This window comes from Siphateles boraxobius, unplaced genomic scaffold (assembly GCF_051911475.1).
Source record: "Siphateles boraxobius isolate OS27281-9 unplaced genomic scaffold, OSU_SipBor_1 55, whole genome shotgun sequence".
In the NCBI taxonomy this organism is placed as follows: Eukaryota; Metazoa; Chordata; class Actinopteri; order Cypriniformes; family Leuciscidae; genus Siphateles; species Siphateles boraxobius.
This window is the reverse complement of record NW_027509181.1, coordinates 1489894-1515497: the sequence shown is the minus strand read 5'-3', so window position 1 is coordinate 1515497 and position 25604 is coordinate 1489894. Positions and strand designations below refer to the sequence as shown.

The 25604-nt window shown below is 43.2% G+C and overlaps 2 protein-coding genes and 1 long non-coding RNA gene across 3 annotated transcripts in view; 1 reads left to right on the top strand and 2 right to left on the bottom strand.

Annotated features, from left to right (window-relative positions):
* LOC143714601 (uncharacterized) overlaps positions 1-25604 on the top strand; it is a 212932-nt gene that overhangs the window by 1173 nt on the left and 186155 nt on the right. The gene's annotated exons all lie outside the window — the stretch shown is intronic.
* On the bottom strand, positions 2281-8187 carry LOC143714600 (uncharacterized). Its single transcript, XM_077205825.1, has 12 exons — positions 7602-8187; positions 6675-6820; positions 6260-6492; positions 6026-6152; positions 5425-5723; positions 5168-5258; positions 4827-4943; positions 4620-4695; positions 4293-4544; positions 3833-4004; positions 3544-3692; positions 2281-3433 (listed from the first exon to the last, which is right to left on the bottom strand). Exons 3-11 carry the CDS (start codon positions 6328-6330, stop codon positions 3635-3637), a joined length of 1263 nt encoding a protein of 420 aa, XP_077061940.1. The 5' UTR covers positions 6331-6492; positions 6675-6820; positions 7602-8187; the 3' UTR covers positions 2281-3433; positions 3544-3634.
* LOC143714547 (uncharacterized) lies at positions 17182-24922 on the bottom strand. Its single transcript, XR_013195530.1, has 3 exons — positions 24782-24922; positions 17512-17881; positions 17182-17263 (listed from the first exon to the last, which is right to left on the bottom strand). It is a non-coding gene; the product is annotated as an uncharacterized LOC143714547 (long non-coding RNA).

Below are 25604 nucleotides of genomic sequence, written 5' to 3'. Positions count from 1 at the left end.
GCGCCTGCGCGAAAACAGATTTTAACCATTTCAATCTGCAGAAAAAAAAACGAAAAGAGGGAACTCTTTAAGTTCTGTAGTTCAAATTAGCTACAAATTACTGCTGCTTACCTCCAGTTTGTCCAGTTATTACCCACGTCTTCCAAGCTGCGATGTAGCACCGTGCCTCTTTTATTAATTTGTTAAACAATGTTTTTGAAATAAACCTGTTTTTAATTTTCTTTGATGACTAATTATTGCAGTGTTCGGACATATTATAGACTGTTAATATAATTATATGCCTATAATTCATTGTAGCCTAATCGATCTAAATGTTTTAGACAATTTTCAAAGATGATCCTCATTGAAAATTGTCTAAAACATTTAGGTCGATTATAATGAATTATAGGCATATAATTATATTATTATTATTCCTCGAGGAGAAAGCTTTTATTTATTATCCTCAAAGCGCATTGCGGCGATGTGCTGTGAAATTATTGCGTGGCAAATTAATTATAATAGCAGATCAATTTAATAATAAAATTAGCCTTCCCTAATACAATAATACTAATAATAATTTAATACATAAATTGGAAGTGCTAAATCATCTTGATATTGATAACTGATGCTTGTTTTGACAATATCTCTGGATACATGATATCGTCTACCAATCCAGCACGGGGGTTTATCGCACATATTTCACACGTATAGTGTGAGCAGTCAAGTCGCAGCTCGACGTTCGGACCGTATAGTGTGAGGACTTAAATCCTGAGCTTTGGCTTTATATCGCATGCGATCTACTCGTTCAGTGTGAGTAGATACCTTGCTGAAATCGCACAGACATCGCACAGTGTATGCCCGCCTTTACTGAAAGACATCATAACTCGTTTAATCGCTCAATCAGTGTTTCAGCAGCGGAAAGACGTCAATAAATCAGCTTAGTTTGTCATAGCATTATATATACCTCAGCAGGCTAGTCATCATCCAGTTCCTAGAGAAATTAACTCTTGCACTAAATAAATGGACTATATTAGCCTATATATTATATTTTACTTAACCTGTTAATGATATCTTGATTATTTAAAGGCCATGGTGCAGGTTAAACACCACTGTCGATTAATGGGTAGATAAAGCAGTCAAGATATGCATATAAATTTAGAAATGTCTCCCAAATGGTGTTAAAGTCTAGTTTTTGTAGTTTTTGGTTAGTAACGGTTATTTTTTACGCAACTCGGCGATGACGTCACACGAGGTAGACGCGGTGGAATGTAGCCTCAGCCGTTCTCAGCTACATGAACTAATTCTAGCAGACTGGCACTGACTACTATGGTATCTAACTGGGATGAGGAAGAGGTGGCAAGACCCACAGTTAACATTTATGATGGCCCACAGCCATACAATTTCGAACCGTTTAGACGTGAGAGGGCGAATGAGGAAATACCGAGAGCCGATGGCCGTCAAAGATAAATAAATGCATGGTCAGAGGAGAATGAATGGAGAGTTGGTGTAGTGTCCTGGTGAGTTGCTACTATTTAGAAACGCAGCAATGATCGCTGGAGCTAGTAGTCAATGAACAGCAGTGCATACAATAAAAATTTTTTTTACTGTCAGTGAATAGCATCGAGTGAAAGTCAACGTTTTCTTTTTATCCAGTGACAGTGATTATGTCGTTGGCTTAGAAAAGTAACGTTACCCTGAACTTCAGATGGCAGAATATCTATAAATAGAGGCATATAATGCAAGCTTGACAGTCCCACCTGTGAGTGTTTATTTCTAAACTTTTACCTCTTTCTCCGGTGAAAATGTTGTTTCACCGTAGCCGACACCGAGTAGGCTGGTCATGTCTTCAGTGTGATTATTGTTGATAGTGCCAACTCGTTTTCCTCGCGATTGATTGTCATTGACACAGTCAGGCTTACCAGGATAGGGAGTGAGTAGTAAGCAACAACAGCTATAGGTGACAAGAGATGTGTTGCATGCACAAACATGCATAAGAGACAGGGTTCAAATGACGTTTCCAACCTACTTACAGAGTTTAAAACTTACGAATCTTTCCTACTTATCCCTAGGCAATACCGGTACACTGCGTACAGGCAGGCTATACGCTGGGCTTATGGAGTTTTAGGGAGGAGTATAAGGAAGCCTCTTCCCTCTTGTGTGGTTTCAACCATAAGGCAAAACTTCCAAAGTGGCCTCGTTTGAATGAGAATGAATAGAAATAATTCTGTAAATAAATATTAATAAATAAATATTCTGTTGTGATCGCCCTTAAAATGTTATAAAGTACACAGAACACATGCATTTTAATAAGTAAAAACAGTTTATTGGCATTGCTTGTAAGGGTTACTAAATATTTATTGAACAAGGACAAAGATTACTGAACAAAGACACAGGTTGCAAGTAAACAAATCTATATAAAAAAGCCCACTGATGAAGGGCTAGACCTGATACCTTTCATAAATAATAATAATAATAAACATTTATTTGTATAGCACTTTTCATTCATGGAATGCAACGCTTTAATTTCATTAGTACTCTGGCAGAAGCATTATGTATCAATTGTAGCTTCGCTAAAGAACTCTTCGAAAGGCCAGTGTACATAGCATTGCAGTAATCAAGATGAGAGAAAATAAAAATATGTATGAGTTGCTTAGCATAATCCAAGGATAAAAATGGTCGAATCTTGGCTATATTTCTCAGATGCCTGGAAAAGTGTGGTCTTACCTGAGGGTCAACTGATGGTTCTCGTACTCACTCACACTCACACTCACTTACACACACGCACGCACACACAGAGTCACACACACAGTCACACTCTTTCATGAATGCATATGCAGTGTTACATGCAAAAGCACATCAAGCTGACACAGTGAGCCCAGACAACACCGCACACAGACGTTGACAAGGCACAGGTAAAATGATTGGTAAATTATTTTGAATTACATACAACAAATTTCATGCAAATAACAGACAGAGGAGCAGACATGCAGCATGCAGGACCCCGTGAATGGGGTACAGCGACAATTATTGCCACTTACAAAGACGAAAAAATGTAATGATTTAGTGCAAAGTAAAACCAAGGCAACAGCACACAAAGAAAAAACAAAACATGCAGAATACAGGAAACCACCACCAAATGAGATGACAGTGACAGAAGGAAAGAAGATAACTAAATAATACTTACTAAAATAAATTAAAATAAAATAAATACTTACAACTAAATCATTGGAATTGTCTGTGGAAAAAAAATTTTTAATAATGTGAATTTAGGTTCTCTTGTAGCGTGACTGCCGGGCTAGGAAGAGGCTGACGGCCTCCTCCTTAGGAACCTGTTCAAAGGATTTGGCGATGGGGGCGGGTGCATCAGAGGACAAATTAGCACTAACCTCTCGAAGAGCTGCAGGTGAATGGGTGTAGCTTTCCTGAAGGGCCTTCATCAATGATGTTGCATAACCTGCAGACATAATAATAATAATAATAATACTTAATAAAGATCATTGCCAGTGATCACAGATGTCTCGTGAGCCATCTCAAAATATGATAGAACTGCATGACACTGCTTACCGTATGAGGCTGCCTCTTTGATGGGACGCACCACATGGGCACCTTTTCTGAAGCGCGGATACCGCACGCAGTACTTCTCCGTCCCATCACTTCACCGTGGTGTCTCCCGGTTGGCATTGTGATTATAATGCAGCGCCGCTAAGAGAAGCCTACAAAATAACACATTTGAGAAATTTTTTGAAACTTGGTTTATGTATGACAAAATACTACAATAGGCATGATAATAGGTACTATTATTACTATAAAAGGCATAATAATTGGCTGTATTATTCCATTGGATAGCACTGACCTGCTATACATCCCAAGGTATGAAAACCCTGTGTGCTTGGGCGCGAAGTGCAAGATGAGGGAGTGGTAAGCCTCAAGGGAGAAGGTCTGGTGCTGTGGAGACAGCTGTCGAACATCTTTGAGTAAGGCAGTCCTCGCGATTATGTTCTCCAACTTTACTGCTGCCAATGAGCCTGCAAAGACCAAGGCAGGGAGGCAGACAGACAGACACACACACAGATGGAAAACGTATAAATAGACAAGAAGATAGATTCAGACAAAAAAAAAAATTTTTAATGGAAACACATGAAATGGTCCTGCTTATGAATTATAGCAAACATAAACAGTAAACAGAATGTTATGAGATTGCCAGGGAATGAAAAAATAATTTAATCATCATAGGTCACATATCAAAGCACTCAGACAGCAAATACAACAAAACTGTAGAGCGTACATAATACCACATGCTGTGTGTGCTGTACCTGGGTCCAGCCACTCTTTGTTGCGCTGATCCCCGTCTAGAGGGCCATGGGCAAAACTGGAGAAGGCAGGGGTGTAATGGTCATGGATGTCCTGGATGTGGTTGACTAAACTTTTCCATTTAGCCTCCATGACTGCTGGATTGCCGTCTGGGGTTGAGGCTGCAGTCCAATAGAGGTGATTCACTATAGCAGGCCTCCACAGCTGTAGTTGGTCACACTCTTTTGAAGCTGCATCTAAGGCCTTCCCCAGACCTGTTTTAGAACAAATGGTATTAATTGATATGCACTAACAAAAACTGCTTCAAGGTTCCAACAATGGATACATACTTTTGGCAATGTGCCACACATCAAAATAATGCTGTGTCCCTTCAGGGCTCAGCTCCTCTCTCACCCATTTGGCAACCTAAGGAGAAATAAACAAGCTTTAGTGGATGATTGACCTGTGTGGCCCTCAGTGCATAAGCAAACCACAAACATCCAGGTTCAGTGCAATTCAGATATTTACATTCTATACTGCATTTTTATTGTAAATACCTGGCAATGACGGTCCGTGATCAGCGTTGCCAAATGCAGGTCCTTTCCCCTCAGCAGGCCAACACTGCGCTTGAGCCCTTCAAGCTCACACCATGAGCTGTTGGGGACCTCTGAGCTCTGCAACATGACATAACAGTGTAAGTGTAGAATGCTGGTGTTGTTGAAGGAGGCGTGAATGAACCGACGCGTTGCTGGACCAAGCATTACGATACACTATACTCTAGTTAGGCAATACACAAAGCTCTAAGCATCGTTGTACTAGTGGAAAGATGTTATATTAATATACAATCAGTTTACTAAATTGCAGAGTTCCTTTCTTTGTCTAATAACATCAGGTTTACCTGAACAAGCTGAACATCCACCACCTTGTTCACTCTGTCCTCGATCAGAGAGTAGGATCCATACTTTGCACAGTGCCCAGGAGAATCTGACCTGGAATTAATTACAAATTTGAATTAGGTTTCAAGTTTTTAATAACTAAGGTCTGTAAAGACCATCCACCATGTCATCTGAAAATGCCAAATAAAGCCACCCTACAGGATAACAAATAACAAAATCAAAATGTGCAACTGGTCTATGAGCTCTCACACTGGTTTACCTGCAGTCACCAGCAAGAACTAGCCCACCATCCATTGCCCGTAGGTCACTAAAATTCTTCGCTTGATCGTTTTGCCAGGCCTGAACGATTACTGGGATGGTGTAGCGGCGCTGATGGCGAAAGTAACTGCTCGCACTGATGCACTGCAGGCCAAACAGAGTCAACATTCTTAATGTCTGGGTGGCCAAACATCCAGTGAAATGAATGGCCCCGCTTAACAGGAGGTTGCAGGTTGAAATGTTCCTGTGGAGCATTGGCTGGTTTTGCCAGAATCGGTGGTAGCCACATGATGCACAGACCTGGATGTCAAAAATAAATAAGTTTAAAAATAAATAAATAAATAGAGTAATCAACAGTATATCAGGATTCAATATAGATTAAGTACTGTACATTACTGGTCAAAGATTTCGTGTTTTCAATGAAACACACATGACCAATACAGTATATAACACTCAAATATGATGCCATCACAAACCAATAGACTAAAGCCAGCCTGGTACATACATTGTAAATTAACTGGCAAGACAGTCAGAGCTATCAAATTGTAATTAGATATTCTGATTTTATAATCAGATGGCTTGCTGCGTAAACAAAACCATACCTGCTTGATCTTAAGAAAAGTTCCTTCCTGCTGCACGATGCTACTATCTGACCTCTCACAACAGGCCGGACAGATGTCAAAAAGGCACATCAGCTCCTCTTGGCAAACAATGAATTTGTCAATGCCACTACAAAAACAAAAAAATTGTTGGGGGGGCATTATTCAAACTACCAAAGCTACAGTATACAAAAATGAGCATTCAAAATAGTCTATGTTGGTTTTAAATGATCTCACTTGTGGTGGGGTTCACCACACGTGTAAGGTGTAAGGTGGCTCATCAAACAAGTCCTCCTCATGCTCCTCATGCATCAGCTCTTCGGGCACCCATGATAAGTCACTGATGACAGAGGCATTATCATCATCTTCATCTGTCTGTTCAGGACTAGCGAGGGGAGTGGAGGTTTGTGGGCAGAATGATGTCTGTTTGCTCACACTGACCATCTTGGGCTTCAGGTTAACCTGCACAGCTGTGGAGAGGCAGTAAACACCCAAACATGTGACAATCGTGGCAAATCTAAACGGCTATGTTTTTTGGTGTAGGCTATGTATTAATTTAATCAATGTGTATGGAAATGTTCTGATTGCATAGATACTGGCAATGTTTTAGACTATATGATAATATCTACCCCTTAAAATACCCAAGTTTTACCGTGAGACCATCGGGGGGGGGGGCTTCAAAGAACACTGTGTCCCAGCGTCAGAAGTGGAGGAGGGCAAGGGCTGATCCCCAGGATAGACACTCTCCACAGTGTCTACACTGTCCACATTCTCCTGCTGTGAGGCGTCTATCAACATCTTGCAAAAACAAATATGAAAAAGGGTCAGCAAAATGCAAGGGTGAGGTGGTGAAATAAGAGGTGGGTATACTATGAATACTTAGAAGTGATTCGCAAGCACATTGGGTGCACAAGCACATTGCAGGAGCACATTAAACATTTAATCATTTATTTTCAACTTGGAAGTACTGAGAATTATTTACTTATCTTTGAAATTCCAAGACGATAAGTAAATATTCCCAATCATTTCATAAGTCCATCGATAAAATGGGACGTGTGTGCTACAACTAACGTTAGTGTCCCAGTTGAAACAATAACCTATGGCACAGCCGTACCAAAATCAAAACAGTGCGAGTGGGTGAGAAAAATGCTAAGAGGCTACACAAGAGAAAAAAGGTTGGGAACCACTGACTTAGATTACAGTACAGTGGACCCAGATATGCGATACTAAATGTTTTACTTGCGTTTAGCCTTCACTACAGCCCTGGCGACACGGTCACGGTCAAATATATGTGAAAGAGAACCGTAGCAGTCAAAAAACAAAACGCGAACACACCATTGCGAAAGCCGCTTGATCTGATCCAAACACTCATGATGATATGGACTTTTACCTCAGGGCAATTTTGTTATTATTCTAATTTTTATTCGTGAATCACGATCTATGCTCTTCTAATGTCAGAGTGATCGTGCTTGTAAACTAGTGGAGGCTGTGTGAAAGGGAGCACGGTATACAAAATACACACAGAGCTAACATTAGCTAACACGCAGCTTGTAAACATTAACGTTAGCATGATGCTTACCGTGGCAATTTCTCGCTTGCGGCAGACGGTGTCTCTCAACCTCGGGACAGGGCAAGCAGAGAGGTTTGCGTTCACAGACGGCACGGCGGTAGGAAGTAATTTAGCACTTCTCTCACTCTTTAAACCAAGTGAGACCATCTTGGCATCCCCTGAATTGTAATCCTCCTCTTTGAAATGCGCGCTGCATATTCTCGAGTAGGCGGTGACAGAGCTCGCTGAAAAATCTGCCCGCCTAATCTTCACAAACTGCACCCAGCTTCGGAAGATCGCTTTGTCCTTGGGGAAGGAATGGACCCTATGTCCAGTTTTGCTGGAGTTCTTGCACCCGCCACAAACACAGTAATAAACCATTTTGACTTATTTATGATCTACTCTTTATCTATCTCTAAGCTATCTGTAATGCTATGCTATCTCTCACTATATATGCTATGCTTATCTATCTATCTATCTATCGTTATCTATCTACCTATCTATCGTTATCTATCTTTCTTTACTTATAAATCTGTCACTGTCACTCTTTCACGAGCTAGCTACTCCTCGTATCACTCTCCCTCAATGGTAAGGCGGGCCGCGGGCTTTCGTCTGTCGTCCAACAGTCAGCGAGTACCTCATGTGACGTCATGGAATGCATTGTGGGAGAAATAAGAATCAGCGCTAAGCTGTAGCTAAATGCTAACATATCACCTACTTTGCCATATTATATTTTAATTTTTGAGTACCCTACAACATCAAATACAATGGATAACTGTTTAAAAGTTTATTACCAACTAGAAAATTGCCAAAAAAAAAAAAAAAACTGCACCATGGCCTTTAATGTACAGGTCCTTCTCAAAAAATTAGCATATTGTGATAAAGTTCATTATTTTCCATAATGTAATGATAAAAATTAAACTTTCATATATTTTAGATTCATTGCACACCAACTGAAATATTTCAGGTATTTTATTGTTTTAATACTGATGATTTTGGCATACAGCTCATGAAAACCCAAAATTCCTGTCTCAAAAAATTAGCATATTTCATCCGACCAATAAAAGAGGTGTTTTTAATACAAAAAAAAAAGTCAACCTTCAAATAATTATGTTCAGTTATTTACACAATAGTCAATACTTGTTCGGGAATCCTTTTGCAGAAATGACTGCTTCAATGCGGCGTGGCATGGAGGCAATCAGCCTGTGGCAATGCTGAGGTGTTATGGAGGCCCAGGATGCTTCGATAGCGGCCTTAAGCTCATCCAGAGTGTTGGGTCTTGCGTCTCTCAACTTTCTCTTCACAATATCCCACAGATTCTCTATGGGGTTCAGGTCAGGAGAGTTGGCAGGCCAATTGAGCACACTAATACCATGGTCAGTAAACCATTTACCAGTGGTTTTGGCACTGTGAGCAGGTGCCAGGTCGTGCTGGAAAATGAAATCTTCATCGCCATAAAGCTTTTCAGCAGATGGAAGCATGAAGTGCTCCAAAATCTCCTGATAGCTAGCTGCATTGACCCTGCCCTTGATAAAACACAGTGGACCAACACCAGCAGCTGACATGGCACCGCAGACCATCACTGACTGTGGGTACTTGACACTGGACTTCTGGCATTTTGGCATTTCCTTCTCCCCAGTCTTCCTCCAGACTCTGGCACCTTGATTTCCGAATGACATGCAAAACTGAGCAACAGTCCAGTGCTGCTTCTCTGTAGCCCAGGTCAGGCGCTTCTGCCGCTGTTTCTAGTTCAAAAGTGGCTTGACCTGGGGAATGCGGCACCTGTAGCCCATTTCCTGCACACGCCTGTGCACGGTGGCTCTGGATGTTTCTATTCTAGACTCAGTCCACTGCTTCCGCAGGTCCCCCAAGGTCTGGAATCGGTCCTTCTCCACAATCTTCCTCAGGGTCCGGTCACCTCTTCTCGTTGTGCAGCGTTTTTTGCCACACTTTTTCCTTCCCACAGACTTCCCACTGAGGTGCCTTGATACAGCACTCTGGGAACAGCCTATTTGTTCAGAAATTTCTTTCTGTCTTACCCTCTTGCTTGAGGGTGTCAATGATGGCCTTCTGGACAGCAGTCAGGTCGGCAGTCTTACCCATGATTGCGGTTTTGAGTAATGAAACAGGCTGGGAGTTTTTAAAAGCCTCAGGAATCTTTTGCAGGTGTTTAGAGTTAATTAGTTGATTCAGATGATTAGGTTAATAGCTTGTTTAGAGACCCTTTTCATGATATGCTAATTTTTTGAGACAGGAATTTTGGGTTTTCATGAGCTGTATGCCAAAATCATCATTATTAAAACAATAAAAGACCTGAAATATTTCAGTTGGTGTGCAATGAATCTAAAATATATGAAAGTTTAATTTTTATCATTACATTATGGAAAATAATTAACTTTATCACAATATGCTAATTTTTTGAGAAGGACCTGTATGTTTAAAATATCTTTCATGAAAATGACAGCAACTGTGTAAATTATTATATTTCAAGAACGAATTAGAGCACGCAGCTTGTAAACATTAACGTTAGCATGATGCTTACCGTGGCAATTTCTCGCTTCCGGCAGACGGTGTCTCTCAACCTCGGGACAGGGCAAGCAGAGAGGTTTGCGTTCACAGACGGCACGGCGGTAGGAAGTAATTTAGCACTTCTCTCACTCTTTAAACCAAGTGAGACCATCTTGGCATCCCCTGAATTGTAATCCTCCTCTTTGAAATGCGCGCTGCATATTCTCGAGTAGGCGGTGACAGAGCTCGCTGAAAAATCTGCCCGCCTAATCTTCACAAACTGCACCCAGCTTCGGAAGATCGCTTTGTCCTTGGGGAAGGAATGGACCCTATGTCCAGTTTTGCTGGAGTTCTTGCACCCGCCACAAACACAGTAATAAACCATTTTGACTTATTTATGATCTACTCTTTATCTATCTCTAAGCTATCTGTAATGCTATGCTATCTCTCACTATATATGCTATGCTTATCTATCTATCTATCTATCTATCGTTATCTATCGTTATCTATCTACCTATCTATCGTTATCTATCTTTCTTTACTTATAAATCTGTCACTGTCACTCTTTCACGAGCTAGCTACTCCTCGTATCACTCTCCCTCAATGGTAAGGCGGGCCGCGGGCTTTCGTCTGTCGTCCAACAGTCAGCGAGTACCTCATGTGACGTCATGGAATGCATTGTGGGAGAAATAAGAATCAGCGCTAAGCTGTAGCTAAATGCTAACATATCACCTACTTTGCCATATTATATTTTAATTTTTGAGTACCCTACAACATCAAATACAATGGATAACTGTTTAAAAGTTTATTACCAACTAGAAAATTGCCAAAAAAAAAAAAAAAACTGCACCATGGCCTTTAATGTACAGGTCCTTCTCAAAAAATTAGCATATTGTGATAAAGTTCATTATTTTCCATAATGTAATGATAAAAATTAAACTTTCATATATTTTAGATTCATTGCACACCAACTGAAATATTTCAGGTATTTTATTGTTTTAATAATGATGATTTTGGCATACAGCTCATGAAAACCCAAAATTCCTGTCTCAAAAAATTAGCATATTTCATCCGACCAATAAAAGAGGTGTTTTTAATACAAAAAAAAAAGTCAACCTTCAAATAATTATGTTCAGTTATTTACACAATAGTCAATACTTGTTCGGGAATCCTTTTGCAGAAATGACTGCTTCAATGCGGCGTGGCATGGAGGCAATCAGCCTGTGGCAATGCTGAGGTGTTATGGAGGCCCAGGATGCTTCGATAGCGGCCTTAAGCTCATCCAGAGTGTTGGGTCTTGCGTCTCTCAACTTTCTCTTCACAATATCCCACAGATTCTCTATGGGGTTCAGGTCAGGAGAGTTGGCAGGCCAATTGAGCACACTAATACCATGGTCAGTAAACCATTTACCAGTGGTTTTGGCACTGTGAGCAGGTGCCAGGTCGTGCTGGAAAATGAAATCTTCATCGCCATAAAGCTTTTCAGCAGATGGAAGCATGAAGTGCTCCAAAATCTCCTGATAGCTAGCTGCATTGACCCTGCCCTTGATAAAACACAGTGGACCAACACCAGCAGCTGACATGGCACCGCAGACCATCACTGACTGTGGGTACTTGACACTGGACTTCTGGCATTTTGGCATTTCCTTCTCCCCAGTCTTCCTCCAGACTCTGGCACCTTGATTTCCGAATGACATGCAAAACTGAGCAACAGTCCAGTGCTGCTTCTCTGTAGCCCAGGTCAGGCGCTTCTGCCGCTGTTTCTAGTTCAAAAGTGGCTTGACCTGGGGAATGCGGCACCTGTAGCCCATTTCCTGCACACGCCTGTGCACGGTGGCTCTGGATGTTTCTATTCTAGACTCAGTCCACTGCTTCCGCAGGTCCCCCAAGGTCTGGAATCGGTCCTTCTCCACAATCTTCCTCAGGGTCCGGTCACCTCTTCTCGTTGTGCAGCGTTTTTTGCCACACTTTTTCCTTCCCACAGACTTCCCACTGAGGTGCCTTGATACAGCACTCTGGGAACAGCCTATTTGTTCAGAAATTTCTTTCTGTCTTACCCTCTTGCTTGAGGGTGTCAATGATGGCCTTCTGGACAGCAGTCAGGTCGGCAGTCTTACCCATGATTGCGGTTTTGAGTAATGAAACAGGCTGGGAGTTTTTAAAAGCCTCAGGAATCTTTTGCAGGTGTTTAGAGTTAATTAGTTGATTCAGATGATTAGGTTAATAGCTTGTTTAGAGACCCTTTTCATGATATGCTAATTTTTTGAGACAGGAATTTTGGGTTTTCATGAGCTGTATGCCAAAATCATCATTATTAAAACAATAAAAGACCTGAAATATTTCAGTTGGTGTGCAATGAATCTAAAATATATGAAAGTTTAATTTTTATCATTACATTATGGAAAATAATTAACTTTATCACAATATGCTAATTTTTTGAGAAGGACCTGTATGTTTAAAATATCTTTCATGAAAATGACAGCAACTGTGTAAATTATTATATTTCAAGAACGAATTAGAGTATACAAGCAAGTTAATGCAAAAACTGCCTTATGTTCATGTTTTCATACAATGTGTTGGGTGTTGATTATTATATCTAAAAAATAAATGGCATCTGAATTTAAGCAAAAAGTCTAGGCTCGGTTGTTAACCTTTAATGTTATAGTAATGTGCGGGGCTATGTACTGTAGTTAGTTTACAGCATTAGCAGGTCTATTCTTTTTTAATCCTTGCGATACATTTAATTGTAATTGAATTATATTAAAGACAAAGACACCATTTTTTCATTAAACCACTGTTTAAAAAAAAAGAAAAAAAGAAGCAATTTTAGCTTTCTAAACCCCACCGAACTGAACCGAACCGAGACATCAAAACCGTGGGAAGAACCGAACCGTCAGTTTTGTGTATCGTTACACCTCTTAATATATATATATATATATATATATATATATATTAGAAATTGTAACTGGAATGGCACAAGGAAACAAGCAAGGATTCAATAGCAAGTGTAAACAGGTGTTTATTAAACACACAAAAGAGGTGGTACAAGTCCAAAGGCAGGCAGGCAGCAGAAGACCAGGCTAGGCAACGCAGGACTCAGTGGGCAGGCAACGAGACAGGTCCAGCAATAATCCTCCGACAGGGCAGAATCCACAGCGAGGAACAAACAGGAACTGGAGCGAGGAGAAAAGACAGTGAAACAACAGGAAACCTCCACAACCATCTGACAAAGACAAGACGAAATGACAAACAATATATAGGACATTCTCATTCAAAACAGCTGGCGCTGATCGGCTCATCAGCTGAGATAACGAGCCGTGCTGATAAGCCACGCCCATTCATTCAACACGCACACACATAGCGGGAGAGAGTCAATGAATCCATGAACCGTGACAGTAACCAATTACAAATAGGTTACAATTACAACAACAATTACAATTTTAACAATATTTGTCACGGTTCATGAATTCACTGTCTCTGTTCTCGTCTTGTGTGTGTGTGTTACGTGTGGGCGGTGTCACTGATCACTGCTGCTGATCCCCATCAGCCGAGTCTAATCACCGCGCCAGCTGCAGCTGATCAGCGATCACTATTTAGTCTCTCTGTTTTCACCCTGTCTTTGTCAGAGCATTTTGGATGTTCCTGTGTGTTCCTGCCGGTCTTCAGTTCCTGTGTCTTCGTTGTTCGTCCCGTCACTCGGTCATCCCCGCTACCCACTTCCTGGTTCCTGGTTTCTGTCTTCATCACCGTTTTCCCGGATTACCCGTCATCATTACCTACCTTCAGTCTTCACCTTTGGACGGGCTGTCACAGCGTCCCTGTGTTGCCAAGTGCACATCATCTCTGGACATTTTCTCCATATTGCTCCCTGTCACCATCCAGATATCAATAAATACTTTTTACTTGCATTTGAACCATCATTGTTATTTCATCACAATATTTCAAGTGTATTCTTTCTTTGTAAAAAGTATACATTTTATCATACAGTCATGGTCAGAATTAATGGCACCCCTGGTAAATATGATCAAAACTGGTAAAAAATAAATCTGCATTGTTTATCCTTTTGATATTTCATTCAAAATATTTGCAAAATTCTAACCTTTCATTGAAGTAAAAGAATTGAAAGTTATTAAAGTATTGAACATTATTAAATAAATGTTTTTCTCGAAAACATGTTGGCTACAATTATTGGCACCCCTATAATTTTTTTACGAGTAAAATATGTCTGAAGTATATTCCCATTAATATTTACATTTTTTAGCACACCAGGGTGACTAGGAACATGACATTGTCCAGCCATGACTTCTTGTTTCACAGGAGTTTAAATATGAGGAAACACAAATCCCCTTAATCATTCATCACAATGAGTAAAACCAAAGAATATGGTTCTGATGTGCATTAAAATATTATTTACCATCACAAAATAGAACGTGGCTGTAAGAAAATAGCTAAAGAATTGAAAATCCCCATTTTGACCATCAGGGCAATAATTAAGAAGTTCCAATCAACTAAAGATATTATGAATCTGCCAGGAAGAGGACGGGTGTCTATATTGCCTTAATGCACAGTGAGGAGGAGAGTTTGAGTGGCCAACAACTCTTCAAGGATCACAAATGGAGAATTGCAGAGATTAGTTGAGTCTTGGGGGTCAGAAAGCCAAACAAAAAAAAAAACTACAAAAAAACCTACATCACCTTATGTTGTTTGGGAGGGTTTCAAGAAAAATCTTCCTCGCTCATCCAAAAAAAAAAAAGAAATTCAGTTGTCAGACACGACTGGAACTTCAAACGGCATAGGCTTCTGTGGTCAGATGAAACTTAGAAAAGAGCTTTTTGGCAGCGAACACGCTAGATGGGTTTGGTGCACACAAGGATAAAGAGTACCCATGTGTACAATTTAATATACCGCTGGATCTTTAATGTTGTGGGCATATTTTTCTGCTGGAGGTCCTGGACTTCTTATTCAGATACATGGCATCGTGGATTCTATCAAATATCAACAGATAAAAAATCAAAACCTGACGCCTTCTGCTAGAAATCTTATAATGGGCCGTGGTTGGAATGTGTTACGGAGCACAAAATGAAGCTTCTGCCATGACCGTCCCAGTCCCTGACCTGATGAGTGGAGTGAACTGAAGAGAAGAAGCACCAACATGAACTTGTGAATCTGCAGATCTGGAGAGGTTCTGTAAGGAGTAATGGTCTCTGATCTCAGGTCAGTTGTTCTCCAAACTCATCAGGCATTAAAGGAGAAAACTCAGAGCTGTTCTCTTGGCAAAAGGAGGTTGCAAAAAGTATTTAATAACAGGGAGCCAATAATTATGACCAGCGTGTTTTGGAGAAAAGCATTTATTTCATAATGTGATTTCTCCCCCACTTTCAATTATTTTACTTCAATGAAATGTTAGATTTTTGCGAATTGTTTTAATGAAAGATCATAAGGATAAACAATGCAGATTTATTTTTTAGTGGGCTGGGCGATATGGACCAAAAATCATTTCCCGATATATTTTGGCTGAATATCGATATACGATATATATCCCGATATTTTTTTCCGCAAAGTGAGAGCAAATGTTCAGTCAAAGTCAAATATAGTCTTCAATGTATAAATTATACATTGATTCTTATTAAAGCTACTATTAAAGTTCTCAGTCAAGAGCTGTGAGTGATTTCCTCTTTGTTTTGTTGTTTTATTAACATTAAATAGATAGTTCTCCCAAAAAATGTAATTGTCATCATTTACTCTCTCAAGTTGTTTTAAACCTGAATAAGTTTCTTTCTTCTGTTGAAGTTATTTGGAAGAATGTGGGTAACCAAACAGTTGATGTACCCCAGTGATTTCCATATGGTGATTTTCCATAGGGTATATTTTTCCCTATGGAAGTTAATGGGGACCAGCAACTGTCTGGTTACCCACATTCTTCAAAATATCTTCTTTTGTGTTCAGCACAAGAAATAAATTAATACAGGTTTGGAACAACATTACAGCGAATAAATAATGACAGAATTTTTATTTTTGGGTGAACTATCCCTTTAATATGGAAGCCTGTTTCCGCCATAGATGAGAGAAAAAAAAGATTATCTAAGTCACAATAATGAGAAAGTTTCTCATAATTACGACTTAGTATCTCATTATATTGAGAAAGTTTCTCATAATTATGACTTAGTATCTCATTATATTGAGAAAGTTTCTCATAATTATGACTTAGTATCTCATTATATTGAGAAAGTTTCTCAATATAATGAGATACTAAGTCATAATTATGAGAAACTTTCTCAATATAATGAGATACTAAGTCATAATTATGAGAAACTTTCTCATCATTGTGACTTAGATAATCTTTTTTTTTTCTCAACTATGGCGGAAACGGGCTTCCATACTTTAAGGACAAGTGGCTGCATGTTTACTATTAGGGCTACTGTCTCTTTAAGACCTGTACGCGACGCGTCTAATATACACGCATTTGACAAGCAGATTTCTCTCAATTTTCTCGGTTTGCTTTCAGTTTAGACATAACCAACTTTTCCTTAAACCTGTAAATATGTAAACCTTGTGTGTATTTGAGAGTATTAGCGAAAAAAGACTCGAAAGATAACTTAGTCCAGTAACCAGGCGCTGTAGACAGGCTTTTAGTGCATGTGCGCGTCGGGTGTTCGCGCTTAGTAAAGCGCATGTTAGAACAGCGCATCAGCAGTGAATGACATGTTTAACTGGCAAGGCTTTAAAGCACATGCAAATAATGAACTTTTGTGAACTCACTGAACTGATGTGTCCCGTTCCTCTGCGTTTACATTTGATATGAGTTTTTGTCGCGTTGTACACTAATGCTGTTGAGAGGGAGGCACCAGAACTGCAACTGATAGAATGCACGATATACATATTTCTACAAAAGCAGTCAGCAGCTTGCTTGGAGCAAGGATCATAGCGCAAATTTGAACTATATCGATATATGCGATATGGTCTAATTCCATATCACATTTAAAAATGTATCGATATATTTTTTATATCGATATATCGCCCAGCCCTATTTTTTAGAGTAATTTTTTATCATATTTACCAGGGGTGCCATTAATTCTGACCATGACTGTATTGTTAAACTCACCTTCTTCATCTACTGAGTGTGGATGACATCAAGATCTTGTCCTGAAGAATCACAGGGCCAAACGCTACGGATTATATCTCATCTGGTGACAAGAGCATAGCCATAACTTTAAGAACTCTAATGATATCTTTACCCCCTGATATTGCATTGGGGATATAAATTCAAAAATTTTAAAGGCTGAGAGTATGAGCCACGAGTAAGCTGGCCAGATATCTGTGAAAAATAACTTACGTGCCTAAAGTTGTCGACCCCCTGACCAACATTCAGCATTTATAAGTAAAAAGAATTTCAGTATTTATCAGTAAAAAATACATACAAATAAATAAATACCTTTGAGTTGGACAGTATGGTGTCTTTCTCATTGGCCAACATAATTCAAAACAGACCTAGAGAAATAAAATATACGAATGACCATGATATCCTGTTATCATAATAGTTAAATGAATTATTATAACTACGACCATTATATTTGTCGCTTATTATTTAGCTGATTATTTAGCCTACAGGCTTCTCAAGGATAATCTCATTGAAAAAACCCGGGGTTAATGATTTTAAAAAGTGAGATTTCTTTCAAAAGCATAAATCTTACAGACCCCAAACTTTTGAAAAAAGTAGTGCACTGTATGTTTGAGGTTTTGCTCATGGATAGCCGTGGAGATTGTCTTGGATAGGGGGTGCAGAAGGCCATCAGCATGATGATCTAGGAACATAACATGAAATTTGTCACAGAGCCAACAATGTTACATAGGATTTACAATAGAATATAGGGTTTATTACACAGAACCAAGCTAGAGCAGAGGTGAAATGCAGAAAAGACTGCAGAATATAAAATCTTAAGATAATAGATATTGTGAAATAAATGCATATGGCATTATTATGATGATTAAACAATAATGCACCCTTATTGTAGAGGTTTCACTTTCTTTTGATCAATATTTGTAAGTGAAATTACCAGCAAAACAAAACTATCAAAAACTGTTATCTAACGTTACACAAATGTGGTTAAAACCCCAAACTTTCAAAAACAAGAGCTCCAGTCTAACGTTATTAGAGTTAACCTTAATTTACCTCTTCTGGAAACGGTTGAGATGCTAACGACTCGGTTACTAACGTAACCTCGGTTCCCTGAGAGGAGGGAACGAGTATTGCGTAATGCTTACGCTATGGGAAAACTCCTTTTCTCGAGAAATATTGAAGTCTTTATGTAAAACGCATTGCAGCTGCACAGCATACAGCAATGAGCAAGGCAGCTCGGTCATTGGCTGTGCTGCGGCAACTTGCACGAACCAATGATGGGGCGACTCTGAACCCGCTTCCAATGAGCGTGCTTCACGTCCACGCGCGTCAGAGCCCGCCAGGATGGGCGTGGCCAAGGGCTATATATTGGGCGCCCCGTCGTCTGAGTTCTTTAGGTTCAATCGACTGAAGCAAATTGACCAAGCACAAGCACGGCAGATTACGCAATACTCGTTCCCTCCTCTCAGGGAACCGAGGTTACGTCAGTAACCGAGTCGTTCCCTTTCGAGAGGTCTCTCCTATTGCGTAATGCTTACGCTATGGGAACGCCATGTAAAACGTTGTGCGTGCTGACTTCGCTTCTATTAAGCCGGAGGCCGGTACCTGAGCTTTTGAGCGAAGTAATTATCCAACGAGCCAGCCGAAGGCTGGCTTTATAAAGGGACAACGTGGAACGGCCCAAAGGGCGTCCAAATATACACACAAGCACATTTCTATGTACTGTTATGAATGAAAAATCCTCCACATCAGATGCAAAGATGTGATTTATGAGGGAGGAGATAATGCTCAGCATGTACACACCTCAGCCTATGCATAGTTAGACCGACAGTATGTTAGAGTGCAATGAGGGGACCTGTAGGTTATAAAACCTGATAAATGTGGACGGTGAGGCCCAGCCTGCAGCCGCACAAATATCTTGAATGGGTATCCCACTCGACCACGCCCACGAGGAGGCCATGCCTCTCGTAGAGTGAGCTCTGATGCCCAAGGGGCACTGAAGGCCCTTGGCCTCATAAGCCAGTGCTATAGCATCAACTATCCAGCGCGATATTCTCTGCTTTGATACAGCCAGACCCTTAGTGCGGCCGCCAAAGCATACGAACAACTGCTCTGTCTGTCTGAACGGGGCAGAACGTTCCAAATATACTCTGAGTGCCCTGACCGGGCAGAGTAAATTGGCGTCACTTTCGTCTGCTGGGGACGATAGCGCGGCCAAAGATATCACCTGTGCTCTGAAAGGAGTAGAGAGCACTTTAGGAATATACCCGTGTCTTGGCCTGAGGACAACCCTGTTGTCGTTAGGTCCAAACTCCAGGCAGGTAGCGCTTGATGACAGCGCGTGCAGGTCGCCCACTCTCTTGACCGAGGCGAGAGCCAGCAAGAGAGCAGTTTTGAGCGAGAGCTGTTTAAGGTGCACAGTTCGGAGGGGTTCGAACGGGGCACGCTTAAGTGCGTCCAGGACCGTGGTCAGGTCCCAAATTGGCACCGAGGGGGGGCGTGGGGGATTTATCCTCCTGGCGCCCCTCAGGAAATGAACAACTAGGTAGTTTTTCCCTAGTGTGCGTCCTTCGACCGGCTCATGTGATGCCGCTATGGCAGCCACATATACTTTGAGCGTGGAGGGGGTGCGGCCTGCCTCCAACAGCTCTTGTAAGAAAACGAGCACACTCGGTACTTCGCATGTGTCAGGATTCAGGTTCCTGGGCTTGCACCAGTCACTGAACACCTTCCATTTCTGGGCATATAAGCGCCTCGTAGAGGGCGCTCGTGCCTCAGTGATGGTTCTCAACACTCCACTGGGGAGGTTCCCGGGAATCCGTTGAGGGGCCACGCATGGAGGGCCCACAGATCGGGGCGGGGATGGAGGATCGTCCCGTTGGCCTGCCTGAGGAGATCTAGCCTCAGTGGGATCGGCCATGGGGCAGATTGTATCATCTGCATCAGTTCTGGAAACCACGTCTGGTTTTTCCAGAGTGGGGCTACCAGGAGCACTGCGCATTTCTCCTCCCTGATCCGACTGATGACCTGGGGTAGCATCGCAACTGGAGGGAAGGCATACAGCGGGCGGCTCGGCCAGACTTGGGCGAGCGCGTCCGTGCTCTTTGAAAAGAAGAGGGGGCAGTGCGTATTCTCCTTGGAGGCAAAGAGGTCGACCTCTGCTCTGCCAAAGGTTTGCCATAACCACTGAACCGTCAGGGGGTGGAGAGACCATTCTCCTGGGAGAACTTTGTCTCTGGACAGCATGTCCGCTCCCTGGTTCAGAACGCCTGGCACATGCGCTGCTCTCAGCGAGCGCAGGTTGCGCTGGGACCATAGGAGGAGCTCCCTGGCCATCGAGTGCAGGGAGCTCGATCTGAGTCCACCCTGACGATTTATATGCGAGACTACCGTCATGTTGTCCGTTCGGACTAGGACGTGCTTGTCCTTCAAGTACGGGAGCAGGGCTCTGAGAGCCAAAGCGACCGCTTTCAATTCCAGACAGTTGATATGTAGGCGCTTCTCCGGGTTTGACCACAAGCCGGAGACAGGCCTGCCCTCGTAAAGGGCCCCCCAGCCTATTTTGGAGGCATCTGTCGTGATCATTTTTCTCCTTGTGTTTACACCCAAACTCACGCCGGACTGATACCAGTCGACAGCTTTCCAGGGCGTCAGGGCTTTTATGCAGCCGTGATTTGCCCTGATTAAAAAGTGGCCCGAGCGCCACGCACGAGTGGGGACACGGCTTTTGAGCCAGCGTTGGAGAGGACGCATGTGCAACAATCCTAGTTGGAGTACAGCTGATGCTGAGGCCATGAGACCGAGCATCCTCTGAAACCGCTTGACGGGGGCGCGCGCGCCCGCTCTGAACGATGTTGCAAGGCGCCGGATAGTGAGCGCGCGCTCTGATGAGAGGTGCGCCGTCATCTGCACTGAGTCTAGCACTATTCCCAGAAAAGAAATATTCTGGCTGGGGGAACGCATGCTCTTTGCAAAATTGATTTTTAGACCTAGGCACTCTAGATGACTGATAATCCAAGACCTGTGTGTCACTAACTGGCTCTCTGATTGTGCTAGTATTAGCCAATCGTCGAGATAATTCAGTATTCGCACTCCCCGCTGTCTCAGGGGGGAAAGTGCTGCATCCATACATTTCGTAAATGTACGGGGTGCCAGTGACAGGCCGAATGGTAGTACTGTGTACTGGTATGACTGTCCCTCGAAAGCGAATCTCAGAAACGGCCTGTGATGAGGCGCTATTGGAATGTGAAAGTAAGCGTCTTTCAGATCCACTGACAGAAACCAATCCCTCGGGCGAACTTGCGCGAGGATATGCTTGGTAGTTATCATTCTGAACGAACGAATCATTAAAGCTTTGTTCAGATGTCTGAGATCTAGAATGGGGCGGAGACCGCCATCCTTTTTCGGGACGAGAAAATAGCGGCTGTAAAAACCTGCCTCGCTCATAGAGGGGGGGACTGTTTCTATAGCGCCTTTCTCTATCAGTTTGAGCATCTCGGTGCGTAGAACATGTGAAACATCTTTTTTCACTTTCGTCTCTACCACCGCTGTGAAGCGGGGCGGTCTGCGAGCGAATTGAAGTGAGTAACCTCGTAACATTTTATTATGTTCAAAACCCACTTCGGCATGTCTGGGATATTTTCCCAAGCTTTCGCTCGCACAGATATGGGCTGACTGCTGGCTGGGGGCGTGTCGTAGTGACGTATGGCTCCCGTCAGCGAATCGTTCTGTGTTAACACCGAGCTTACAGCTCTCAGCGGCGCGGACGCGCGCTGAGCAGCTCTGCTGAATGCCGAGTGCAGGGGTGCGTGTGAGATTACAGGCACGCTCGCTGTAATGCTCACAGAGTAAGATGGGGCAATGTTTGACACTGTGTGTATAGTGCTTATGGGTGGGGGTGCATATACTGTGGTAGGCACGCGCGCCACTTTCATAAAACTTCCCGCTCGTGGCGGGGTTTTTTTGGCCATATAAACAGTGTTTGTGAGTTGGGGTGCGTGCATAACAGCGGGCACACGCGCTACTCTTATACAACTTCCCGCTTTTACTGGGGAAGTGTTTATAACTGTGGGAACAGTGCTTGTGTGTAGTGGTGCATACGTAACAGTTGGCACACAATCTACATTTATGGGGCGTCCAGCCTGAGCTGGGACAACATTTGGCACTGCGTTGACAGTTTTGAAAAGTGGGAATGCGCACTTTGGTGTGGACACGTGACCCTTTAATGACACAGGCAGAAAATAGCTCTTTATGTGATTTCTGTGTGTCGCCGTAAAAACGGCGTTTGTTTGCAGGTGGGCGAGCTGTGTGGCTGGCACATTGACTGCTGTATAGACATTTCCAGCCGCCTGTAAGGGAACTGGGTAATGCTTTAGGCGTTTTGGAGAGAACGGTCCGGCTTTTGCGAGACACGCGCTCTCCCTTTTCCTCCCTGTGGCTAGGAGGACTTACGAGGCTCTGGGTTCAGCACAATCCTGGGCCGAGGTCCCCGTCGCTCGGGCGGTTGCTTCCTGTTGGCCGAGCGCGAGCGGCGTCGAAAATCCGTTTCAGGTTTGGGCTGAGAAACGGGGGGCGCCGTCTTAGCTCGCTGCTGTTGAGGCGGCCGTTGGCGGCTCTGCGATGAGCTAGATCGCTTAGGCAGTAAGTGACGCATAGCCTGTGAGTCCTTACGGGCTTCGGTGAAGCGCTCGGCGAACTCCTTCACCGCTGGTCCAAACAGGCCGTCTTGGGAGATCGGCGCATCGAGGAAAGACGCCTTATCTGCATCTTTCATATCAGTTAGCGTCAGCCACAGATGGCGCTCAAGGACAGTCAGGTTAGCCATAGCACGGCCGATGGATTGGGCGGTGGCTTTTGTGGCTCGCAGCGCTATGTCAGTGGCGCTGCGCAGGTCCTTAAATGCCTCAGGCTTGGGTCCAGACTCGTCCATACTGCGGAGAAGTTTGGCTTGAAACACCTGTAGGACAGCCATAGAGTGAAGCGCTGATGCAGCTTGGCCGGTGGCGGCGTATGTGCGACCGGCGAGAGCTGACGTGGACCGGCAAGGCTTCGAGGGATGAGAAGCCTTAGCTTTCCATCCAGCGTTGGAGGGTAAACACAGGTGGTTGGCCACTGCCTCCTCGAGGGGTGGAGTCCCCTCATAGCCTCTTTCTTTTGCGCCGTCCACGGAGGAGAGCGACAAAGAAAAAGAGGGCTTCAGGCGAGCAGAGTGCGGGGCTTTCCACGACTTCGTGAGTTCGTCGTGAACTTCCGGGAAGAAGGGGGAGGGTCTTTGTCGAGGGGCCTGTCGGCGCCCCTGCAGGAACCACTCGTCCAGTCGGCTGCGGGCGGGTTCTTCCGGGGAAGACCAATCGAGCCCGAGGTCTTCCACGGCCTTGGAGAGAACGCGGACGATCTCTGAGTCCATGCTGGAGCCCGCGCTCGTTCCCGCTAGTGTCGACGGCGCGGGGTCGAAAGACGAGCCCGGCCAGTCATCGGATGCAGCATCGCAGGAAAAGCATTCATCCTTGTCATCGTCATCCCCTGACGCGCCAAACGAGACGAGCCCCATCGCTCCGCTGGAGGGGTGTTGGTCCGCCTGTGTGAACTGGACTGGCGGCGGGGAATCTTCGGGTGGCGGTGAAGCACGCGGGGATTGACCCGGCGTGACATCACTGCAAGCCACGTGCTCAGGCAGCCTCTGTGAGCGGCGTTTTTTCTTTCGCGGCTCGACCAGAGGAGATGGCAGCACGGAAGAGGTGGGCTCTTTCGCGGTGAAGACGGCGAAGCGAGCGCGCAGCTCGGTGAGGCCCAGGGCGTCACACTCGGGGCATCCGCCTCGAGTAAGGGCAGCCTCTGCGTGGTCCGGTCCCAGGCAGCGGGCGCAGATGATGTGGCGATCCCCGTCTTGAAGAGGGCCTCGACACGAAGCGCAGGAAGGCATTTGACGCCTTGAAAATTGCTCTTTTAGAATAAAAGTGTCGCGGGGGCGAACACTGATTAGCTTTGCAAAAAGGATATGCGATGCGCGCCGGATGGCTTAGCAGAAGGGTGATCGAAGGCGGCTGAAGGCGCCGGCGTCCTCGAAGTAGTCCTGCTGTAGGCTTGTCGACGGCGGCGGCGGCGAAAGACTCCAACAATCCGGAGGATCAGCGAAGAGAAGGTTCTTTGCTGAAGGAGATTAAATCTAAAGAACTCAGACGACGGGGCGCCCAATATATAGCCCTTGGCCACGCCCATCCTGGCGGGCTCTGACGCGCGTGGACGCGAAGCACGCTCATTGGAAGCGGGTTCAGAGTCGCCCCGTCATTGGTTCGTGCAAGTTGCCGCAGCACAGCCAATGACCGAGCTGCCTCGCTCATTGCTGTATGCTGTGCAGCTGCAATGCGTTTTACATAAAGACTTCAATATTTCTCGAGAGAAGGAGTTTTCCCATAGCGTAAGCATTACGCAATAGGAGAGACCTCTCGAAAGGGAACGGACTTTTTCGAAGACACAAAACCATTTCTAAAAAGTAAATATTCAACAAAAGCGTATTAATTACAACTAAGAAAGGTGTCAGGACCGTTTGTATGTATTATTTGTGTGATTTTTTTACTAAACTTACCTGAAAGCAGTGAAAACAAAAGCGAGAGACGCTAGTTTTGCTGTTTGTCAGTTGATGACGTTTCCTCGTTGCCATGCCATCTGCTCTCGAACGCGCTCCAGTCTTACAATACGACTCGAATGTTTACGCGCACGCGCATTAAAACACATGGCACGCAACATATAATAAACATATAGAATTTAAACATATGAAATAATTTAAAATATCATTAATATTAAATCATGAATTTAGTTTAAGAATTTAACACCTCTTTATTTTATTTGAAAACGCCCTTACAAAAAAATACTGCAGTTTTTTTACAAGTAATACTGCAGTTTTTGTTACATGTAGAAAAATGCAGTCCAATTTTTGGACACGAAAAAACTGCAATATTGCAGTATAGCTGGAGTACAACTGCAGTTTTATAACAGGGGTATTACGGCAATAGTACTACAATAATACTGCAATATAACTGCAGGATTACTGCAATAGTACTACAATAATACTGCAATATAACTGTGGTATTACTGCAATAGTACCACAATAATACTGCAATATAACTGTGGTATTGCTGCAATAGTACTACAATAATACTGCAATATAACTGTGGTATTACTGCAATAGTACTACAATAATACTGCAATATATCTGTGGTATTGCTGCAATAGTACTACAATAATACTGCAATATAACTGTGGTATTGCTGCAATAGTACTACAATAATACTGCAATATAACTGTGGTATTACTGCAATAGTACTACAATAATACTGCAATATAACTGTGGTATTACTGCAATAGTACTACAATAATATATAACTGCATATTACTACAATAATACTGCA

Coding starts and splice junctions, on each gene's coding strand:
- LOC143714600 (XM_077205825.1), bottom strand. CDS start 6,330: ATGAGGAGCATGAGGAGGACTTGTTTGATGAGCCACCTTACACCTTAC. Junction 6,153..6,259: donor TGTGGTGAACCCCACCACAA/GTGAGATCATTT, acceptor TTGTTTTTGTAG/TGGCATTGACAAATTCATTG. Junction 3,693..3,832: donor TACCTTGGGATGTATAGCAG/GTCAGTGCTATC, acceptor GTTATTTTGTAG/GCTTCTCTTAGCGGCGCTGC.